Source organism: Carassius auratus, chromosome 3 (genome assembly GCF_003368295.1).
Source record: "Carassius auratus strain Wakin chromosome 3, ASM336829v1, whole genome shotgun sequence".
Taxonomy (NCBI): domain Eukaryota; kingdom Metazoa; phylum Chordata; class Actinopteri; order Cypriniformes; family Cyprinidae; genus Carassius; species Carassius auratus.
The window spans coordinates 2,986,881-2,996,879 of record NC_039245.1 but is presented as its reverse complement, the minus strand read 5'-3'; the positions used below and the strand labels follow the sequence as shown (position 1 = coordinate 2,996,879).

Here is a 9,999-nt window from a genome sequence, read left to right as displayed (position 1 = left end):
AAAAAAGGCGTTTTGGTCGACATAAGTGTTTGTAACGAATCAGTTAAATGAAATAACCCCCAAAATAATTTTTTTTTTATTAATGTTATGTAAACAAAATAGATAATACAGATAACTCCAATAACATTTAGGTTTCGAACACTTAAGTACATTAAAAAAAGATGACAGTATGTTTTAAAATAGCACACAAAGACTATTATTGCAACAACGTAATGATGTCACACGATGTGAATGGTTCTTTTTCGTTTCAAAAGATCCGAGTCACTTGGATGAATCAAAGCGGATTCACTACTGCGCATGCGCTGAAGAGGTTTGCGTCAAGCGCGCCAAACATCACGAGCACAATATCTGCGTGCACTGCTGCTCTACACCAGATTACATTATAGTACTCTACTGTAATCGGCATACATTTTAAACATGCCGTCAAATGTAGAAATAAAAGCAGTTTTACGTGACTTGTCTTATCTCACGCAGCGTGCAAAGGAGCTGAGCGGTTCGGACGGGACTGTCATCCGTCAGCAGGACACGTTTTTCAAAGTTCCCACAGGACGCCTGAAACTCAGGGACTTCCAGGATGGTACTGGACAGTTGATCTTCTATGAGAGACCAGATACAGAAGGACCAAAGCTGTCAAACTACTCGATAACCCCTACCAACGACCCACATGGGCTTGTCAAGGTTTTGACGGATGCACTTGGTCAAGTGGGGCAGGTGAAGAAAGAGAGGAGGCTGTACATGGTGGGACAAACCAGGGTGCATGTTGATTGTGTGGAGGGCCTGGGGGACTTCATGGAGCTGGAGGTGGTGATGAAAGAGCAGCAGAGCAGAGAAGAAGGAGTGTCCATGGCCAATCAGCTCATGCTGGACCTAGGAGTGAAGGAGGAGGACCTGATAGAGGGAGCCTACATGGATCTCCTGCTGAAGAACCAGCTAAATGGACATGCACCCTGACCAGATGTGTCTACTGTACTGCACATCTACATAGCAATCTGTCAATGATAGACTTATTAACCCTAACACTGCTTACTCTGATATAAAGACATACATTTTATTGATTTTTTTTTTTACCTTAAGCTTACTTTCTCTTTTTGTACTGCTACACAGAATAGTCTGTTGAGATTAAAAGCATGATCTGAAATAATAAACAATGTGCATTGGTCAAGTTTGGTCGATTTTTATGATAGATAGACAGATGGTATGCATGTGTTGTAACTTTTTGTCTCTCTGTGTTTAATTTAAAGAGGCATTCTATCCTAAATGGGACCATAAGCAAAAATTTTAATAGACAGGACAAAAAAAAAATAGATAAGCAAAATTAAATATATAAATAAATTAAAATAAATATTTATAAAAATTAATACATTTATGCATTTAGCAGACGCTTTTATCCATGGCGACTTACATTGCATTCCGGCTTATAATTTTCTCCTAACGTGTTCCCTATATATATATATATATATATATATATATGCAGTATATACATAGATTGAATAAAAATAAAATAAAATTTGCAGAATATAATAAAATTCATTAGAATGGAATAATAATAATTTTTATTTTTTTACCAAAAGTTAAATCCGGCCTTAAAAGAAAATTTTAAGGATTCAAAGAGTATGGAAATACAAAATTAACTAAAAATGAATGGTGAATATTAATGAATATAATAATTTTATAAACAGAAGTGAAAAGTTAGGGGTCAGGTCGGATGTAGTGAGACTGGAAACAATGCGTTGCAATGAACAGTACAGTTAGAGACTGTCTACTGGTTTACAAAAGGATTAGAAATAGAGAAAGGCAACAAGAAAGCACTGATGAATGTAAATATTCTCTAGTTCGAGTGAATGAACATGTAGAGATGTTTCTGTTGTCATGAGACGCTCCAAACAAGAAGGTGGCAGTCAAACAGATGCCTGCAGCGTCCTTCTGTGTTCTCGCGAGACTACATTTTTCTCTAATCGCGCCGCGCGCCCCTCTTCCTTCCTCTTTCCGCCATATTGCAGAACTGGTAAGATCCAGGATCGCTACAATGCTTGTATAATCTGTTTTAAATCACGGACATCGTTGTGTATCATCCACATTTAGACCGAAATATATGTGTATGAGCAGCCTAAGCGCCAGGTTTGTGACTCATTTGGTCACTCATGCTCGTATGAACGTATATATTACCCTGATGTCCAAACCTCTCCAGCGTTCAGCAGCGTCTGTCCGTGTTTCTGAGGGACGGACGGGAATAACCCGAGTCAAACCAAAGTACTCAAGCAGTCCGGTGCCTCTTTTTAATCACAAATATACGTTATTATGAAAGGAAGGTTTATGGTTAAAACAAACTCCGATAGCTTAACTGGCTAACTTAAATGCACCGCCAGAACGTGAATCATAGCGCACAGTTCTGGAGCAATTGAATAACGTTACAGTTTTGCCTTCTAAACAATTGTTTCAGTTTCCAAGAAAACGTAATAAAATTTTTTTTATACATCCGGTTTTTCGATATGTACCTGGCTTTAAAGTATCGCTTGGCCTGTGCCAGTGATACGTTTGGGCTATCTAACTGGTATATGAACTATATATATATGAGATAAACCACGTGTTTTTCTTCCTCCGCAGGCATCATGGTGCGCATGAACGTTCTCGCCGATGCGTTGAAAAGCATCAACAATGCAGAGAAACGTGGAAAACGCCAGGTTCTCCTCAGGCCCTGCTCTAAAGTCATAGTGCGCTTTCTTACTGTGATGATGAAGCACGGTGAGTGAGTTCCTGAGCATTTCAGAGTGTGAGTTTGACACAAGAATCCCTGCTTTCTGCTCTTGTGTGTTATGAAAAGCATGAATTGGTCTGTCTTACATGTATATTTCATCCAATGTTGTTGCGAACCTACACCGTTGACTTCTGTTGAACCTGAGCGATGTTACCCAGAATGCCAGTTGAGAGTGAATGAATGACTGACGAAATTTTCAATCTCGTGTGGTCTTTTGCAGGTTACATTGGTGAATTTGAGATCATTGATGATCACAGAGCCGGGAAAATTGTAGTCAATCTCACAGGGAGGCTGAACAAGGTAAGTGGTTTAATCAACTTGGATGTTAACAATACATGTCTAAAATTACACCAGAAAGTCTAAGAGACTTGTACAGTTTTGTGCAATTAGTGACCGCTTTAGAGCTTTCTTAGCTGGATAGATCATAATCTACTACGTATATTTGCAATGAAGAACAACCTGGAGTGCCTTATTGCTTTTATTAAATAGCTACTGCGGAATGAAAATATTAAGTACATTATAAACTTATGTTGTATTACTAGTATATTTAATCTTTTAAGTGCATGTTGCAGGTTAGAGACCCAATGAGAGTAGGTATGTATAGAAAAATTATGTAGGAACTAGATTTTTTTTTAATTATACTTATAAATACTTGAGGTTTCTGGAGTCGTTTTTGAGAAAACTTTACCTCCACATTAAATTGAAAACCATAAGTGATGTAACGGTAGGGAGTGCTGTCAATTTTAGCAACAGGAAAACTTTGGATTGCAATGACAGTTCGGACACTGAGAGAATTGTAAATGTTCATTCATACTCGTATAACAGACCAAAGCCATACAATTATGAGCCTGCTATAGAGCCAAGAGAACAGGGACAGGCCAGGATTAATCTAATAATAAGTTTATCCGTGCCATTGATCCTGGTGACCACAAACTCCACTATGAATAACTTTGCTATGAGGTCTTTGTGTCAGGGCAAAGACAGGCTATTCATTAATTTCACTTCACAGTAATAATAATATTAAAAAAGTAAACACAGAGAAAACATAAAAACTCCACACCGATGTCTTTATTTACAATAAGCTACCGAATATTTAGAAAACTTTATGACTTATAGTGAATCACTATTTGGTTCCTATGTTAGAACGACTTTAAAAAGTCATTTGATTCCAAAATGATTTTTCATAAATTTTTTACCGACTTAAATCAGATGTATCGTATTTATTTGTGCATTTTTGTTCAAATAAAATGTGGAAATTCAGCGATGCACAAACAAACCTTTCTACTTAATAACATTTGTGATTTAAAATAAGGCATCTGACTGCTTTAGTACTTTTTAATATAATTCCAAGTTTTTCTTTTTTCAAATAAAAAATTTAAAAGGTAATCTAAACAATTGCATGTAAAATTACTAATTGTATTTTTGACAGTGGCAAGTCTAACACAGGCTAAATAAGGCTGCATTCACACTAATGCACATATCTGTTTTAACAAATCAGATGTTTTGTCCTCTACTTAAAACTGACTGTGTTTACTAGAGACGCACCGATGTATCGGCCACTGATATTTTTCGTCTGTTTTTTTCCTCAATTTGTTTTTTTTCCCCCTCAATCTACAACCATTGGCATATCAGCTGTGTAAGGAAAAATGCAGCTATAACAAACAGTTAAACTGCGCAAAGGCACTGAGCTATACAGGTGCATCTAAATAAATTAGGAAAAATTCATTTATTTTAGTAATTCAACTAAAATTGTTAAACTCCTATATTAAATTCAATGCACACAGACTGTGAAGTAGTTTAAGTCTTTGGTTCTTTTAATTTTGATGATTTTGGCTCACATTTATCAAAAACCCACCAATTCACTATTTTAACAAATTAGAATACTACATTAGACCAATAAAAAACAATTTTTAGTGGATTATTGGCCTTCTGGAAAGTATGTTCATTTACTGTACATGTACTCAATACTTGGTAGGGGCTCCTTTTGCATGAATTACTGCCTCAATTCGGCATGGCAGTTTGTGGCACTGCTGAGGTGGTCTGGAAGCCCAGGTTTCTTTGACGGTGGCCTTCAGCTCATCTCCATTTTTTGGTCTCTTGTTTCTCATTTTCCTCTTGAAAATGGCTCATAGATTCTATACGGGGTTCAGGTTTGCTGGCCAGTCAAGCAAACCAACACCATTGTCATTTAACTTTTGGTGCTTTTGGCAGTGTGGGCAGGTGCCAAATCCTGCTTGAAAATGAAATCAGCATCTTCAAAAGCTGGTCAGCAGAAGGAAGCATGAAGTGCTCCAGTATTTCTTGGTAAACGGGTGCAGTGACTTTGGTTTTCAAAAAACACAATGGACCGACACCAGCAGATGACATTGAACGCCAAATGATCACAGACTGTGGAAACTTAACACTGGACTTCAAGTAACTTGGGCTATGAGCTTCTCCACCCTTACTCCAGACTCTAGGACCTTGGTTTCCAAATGAAATACAAAACTCTCTCTCATCTGAAAAGAGGACTTTGGACCACTGGGCAACAGTCCATTTCTTCTCTTACCCCAGGTAAGATGCCTCTGAAGTTGTCTGTGGTTCAGGAGGGGCTTAACAAGAGGAATACAACAATTTTAGCCAAATTCCTTGACCCGTCTGTATGCCTTGACCCCAGCCTCAGTCCATTCCTTGTGAAGTTCACTAAAATTCTTAAATCGATTTTGCTTGACAGTCCTCATAAGGCTGCGGCTCTCGGTTGGTTGTGCATCTTTACTTCCACACCTTTTCCTTCCACTCAACTTTCTGTTAACATGCTTGGATACAGCACTCTGTGAACAGCCAGCTTCATTGGCAATGAATGTTTGTGGCTGACCCTCCTTGTGAAGAGTGTCAATTGCCGTGTTTCCACCGAAATTAACAGCTGCAGAAATGTACTTAGTTCAGGGATACATAGCAATTACAAGGAAATGAAATATCAATTTGCCTTTGTTTTCATTTGAAATAATTTAAAATTACATTTCATGACACAATAACAGTAATATTTTGAAAATGATCTGAATAAATGGTGGTCAATCACAGTGCTGCGTGAACCCAACCAATCAGAATGTTTAGTGCCCAAGTCCCGGCCCCGAAAGTTCCGGAACTTTGAAAAAGTACTACCTGGCCAGCAGGGACTTTCTGAGGGGCATTTTTTTCACCCGGAACTTTTAGTTCCTGGTTCCTGCATTGGAAATGCACCGAGTACTGGCCCAAAGTCCCTAGTTCCTGGGTAAAGTTACTGCGGTGGAAACACGGCTAATGATTGTATTCTGGACAACTGTCAGATCAGCAGTCTTCCCCATGATTGTGTAGCCTAGTGAACCAAACTGAAAGACCATTCTGAAGGCTCAGGAAACCTTTGCAGGTGTTTTGAGTTGATTAGCTGATTGGCATGTCACCTTATTCTAATTGGTTGAGATAGTGAATTGATGTGTTTTTGTTAAAGGTGAGCCAAAATCATCACAAAAGAACCAAAGACGACTTCAGTCTGTGTGCATGGAATTTAGTTAGTAAACTTTCACAGTTTCAGTTGAATTACTGAAATTAACTTTTCCACAACATTCTAATTTGAAATGTACCTGTATAATGTCTGTTGACTAATCCTAGTGCTGCTGTCTGCACTTTAATGCTGATCAAATAACAAAAGACAAAATATTGCACACTTTTGTTACACACAGCTGCATGCTCTTTGAAACGAACGCACACAAAAAAAACGTGAGCATTTGAAAGCATTGAGCTTTGTGTGTCCAGGATGTACGGCATTCCAAATGGCATAAATGATACCTGATTTGGGAAAATACTGCAATACCAAACTAATTTCTCTGTGTATGTCCTATGCAACGAAGCCTGTGATTTGCCCGCTTTAACCATAACACATTATTTACTTAATGGATGTTGTTTGTTTTTATGGAATTGGCAGGAAGCAGAATACGGCTGTCTCCAGCACACACCATTGTACATATGAAGAAAAAAATAAGCTCAGAATTAAAGAGAAAATCGCAATGCATTGAAGAATCTTTTGTGATTTGTAGTCTCAGCTGACAGACTGAAAAGCGAAAGGCACAGCTGGTTTTAAAGGAATCTTTTTACATTTACAATACATTTATTCATTTAGCAGGTGCTTTTATCCAAAGCAACTTAAAAATGAGTAATTACAACAAGCAGTTCATCTGACGGGGACAATAACATGAAGTGCTAGCAAACATTGTCCATAATAGCTAGAAAATGGTGGGATGTAGGTGCACTCTGTCTTTGACTACAGATATGTTATGTGCATCAAGCACTCAACGGTTCTCTAAACATTTTATGTGATGCAGTGTGGTGTCATCAGCCCACGGTTCGATGTGCAGTTGAAGGATCTGGAGAAGTGGCAGAACAACCTCCTTCCATCCAGACAGTTCGGGTGAGTAATAGCCAGTGTCTACCAAAAAAATTTTTAAACGCTGTTTTATCAACATTTGGGTTTTTTTTTTTTTTTTTTTTTTGTTTTTTTTTTATATACATTCTGCATTCACATTCTGCATTCACACTAGATACTGATGGGTTTAGGTTTGTCGTGCGTACTTAATTTTCAGAGATTTTTTTTAACATCAGCTGCATGCTCAGTAATGATTGAATATAGATATCTGACAGCTACAGCTTACTGTGGTTTCTGTAGAAATGCTAAACCCAAATCCTTATAGCTTTAGGTTACTTAACATGACCGCAAAAGGCTAGATGAATAAAAATATTAAGTTTAGTGTTCCCAAATTAAAGAGATCAACAGCATGTGCATTGTTTTGTCAAGTCACCTTTATTTATATAGCGCTTTGACAGTAAAAGGCAGTTCATCATTGAATTCAGTGATGTCTTCTCAGTTTAAATAGTATCCGTGCAATCATTTGCAATCAAGTCAACGATATCCCACTTTGTGGGAGAAGGCAGTAGCTGCTCAGTTCTTCTGCCATGATTGTGTAACCCCCCCCAATTATTGTAGGTGGTATAATTTTTCCACAAAGAAAACTTGGCCTAGAAATTGTATATGGAACTCTGTAATCTAGTGTCAGTGGCTCTTACATGTTATTGTACTATTTATTGAGATTTAAGCTTTGTCATTTGGCCCATGTTTTGTAATCTCTTGCAGTGATCTTGAGATTGATCTCATCTAAAAGCTCCTGCATGCTTTATGCTGGTGTCCTTTCAGTGTTTTTTAACCAACATGGTGGTTCCTCTGTGTGTCACCTTATTGTAGTAAACGTTATGTCTATAGTAGTGTTGGGCGAAATGATCATTTTTCAAATCGTCATATCATCAGCCCGTGATCTCGATGATACACGATATTCTCATGCATTGGTTGAGCAAGAGAGAGACTCTTTGTTCTTGTCATAGCATAACTATATGGTGTTTTAAACCACGCATGTGCGCGAGAGAGAGAGCATATGGAATCACAAATAATCGAAAAAGTATACTTTAAAACATACTGATAAACTAACGTTAAATATAAAAATGTTGTATTTAAAACAGCTAGTTCATATAAAGTCGGATGCAACTGTCATATCGCGTGTCCTGTCACATTTGCCACATCTGTGCACGGAAGCTGTCAGTCTAAATCCTGCAAAATCAGTCAACGGTGAAAATCAATAGTAGCTTTCATTTAAAGTCCAACAGTTTAACACTTATATTAGGCATAATCGAACATGCTAAATATAAAAGTATTCAAAACGGGTAAGTTCATATATTTGGAGTAAAGTTGAATTGAATGGATGCATCAGTCATACAGCGCTCCGGACTGCGTACCTCATGACGAGACCGGCGCACCGCCACAGAAACAAGAATGAGATGCATTCTAACATAACTGTGGCATTAAACTGTTTTATATTGCACATATATAATATAGGCCATTCAGATTACTTGTTCAAGTGCAATGAAAAACCTTATTTCAGCAGATGATGTATGTCTGTTTGTGGATGGAGACTTTGTAACGGCCAAAACTCTGTATTTTGCATGCATCACATTATAGTGCGTTGTGCATGAAAATAAGGTGAACTTCTAACGTAGTCCTTCTACGTCATCACCACACAGTGAGTGTTATAAGTTAAGTGATCAGTCTTCAAGAGAAGGACTACGTGAGAACCACTATGGATAAGTTCCCTCTGTCGCCTTGTTATTATTATGTCTTTACTTTATTTGTAACACCAAGAAAGAGTTAATCTCTCATGAATGAGAAGAGCGCGTACCAGCCATTAAATGTGTGGGACCCCAACTCCTCGTTTTCTCTTTCATTTCATGGATTTAATGTTATCCGAATCAAAGCGGACAACTTTAGCGACTACAGGCTCCTCCTGCGCTTGTGGTGTTTGTGAGAGTGAGTGAAATGTGGTGTTGAACTGAAATAGCTGGGCAGTTTGATAGCCAAATTATAATAAGCCGCCTAATAAAAATAATAGTTATTATAATTATTATAATCTAATACATTAGGAAAATGAGCCTAATATCGTCTTATCAACAGAGAAATCTGCTTATGTCCATCTCTATCGTCGATACACGATACTGTCGTCTATCAGCACAACCCTAGTCTATAGATTAAACGTTTTTCCCTTTTATGGGGAGCAGTTAGTGTACAAAATGTTCATTTTAGGAAATCTTTTGTTTCTCATTTGCATCAAAATCCATGTTTTTAATGGAGGTTGTTAATTTGACCAAGCATAAATGGCTGCTATATTTGTGACAATTGATCCCTTTTTATTGCTTTGTTTTTTTTTTATTTAAAAATATCTTGAAAATAACAGCTATGTAGAACAGAAGCTCCTAAGGTGAGATGCTTTCAAAGGGCAGCAGCATTTTGGACAGCCTTGTCATGCTTTGTCTCTTTATTCTCCGCAGATTCATTGTTTTGACAACCTCAGCTGGCATCATGGACCATGAGGAGGCCAGACGAAAACACACAGGAGGCAAAATCCTTGGGTTCTTTTTCTAAAACATGTAAAATCAAATAAACAGAGTGGAAGAAAAGTTGTATGTGTGCTTTGCTTTCTTAATCCTTAACATGCTATGTTTTCATTCAGACTAGCTAAAGGAGCAGATGTAAACCATAGGAAACGTGATGCATTTCTATATGGGGAACTATTGTTCTGTCAGTTTTGATGTGATTGACACATCTTGAGTTTGGCTGAAAGTGTAATATTTAATTGTCTATTGATGCGGTCGTAACACAAATTACACAGCAAACAGTGAAATGATGCAGA

General features: G+C 37.6%; 1 protein-coding gene across 1 annotated transcript; it reads left to right on the top strand.

The window, feature by feature from the left end:
• Positions 1–1,854: 1,854 nt before the first annotated feature.
• LOC113043310 (40S ribosomal protein S15a-like) lies at positions 1,855–9,766 on the top strand. The gene is made up of 5 exons (XM_026202586.1): positions 1,855–2,005; positions 2,605–2,742; positions 2,976–3,055; positions 7,093–7,178; positions 9,638–9,766. Exons 1-5 carry the CDS (start codon positions 1,870–1,872, stop codon positions 9,729–9,731), a joined length of 534 nt encoding a protein of 177 aa, XP_026058371.1. The 5' UTR covers positions 1,855–1,869; the 3' UTR covers positions 9,732–9,766.
• Positions 9,767–9,999: the final 233 nt, after the last annotated feature.

Excerpts from the sequence above, each read along its gene's own strand:
- LOC113043310 (XM_026202586.1), top strand. The coding sequence starts at position 1,870 with ATGAGACGCTCCAAACAAGAAGGTGGCAGTCAAACAGATGCCTGCAGC. Across the intron at positions 2,006-2,604 it reads TCCGCCATATTGCAGAACTG|GCATCATGGTGCGCATGAAC; the intron begins GTAAGATCCAGG and ends CTTCCTCCGCAG. Across the intron at positions 2,743-2,975 it reads TACTGTGATGATGAAGCACG|GTTACATTGGTGAATTTGAG; the intron begins GTGAGTGAGTTC and ends GGTCTTTTGCAG.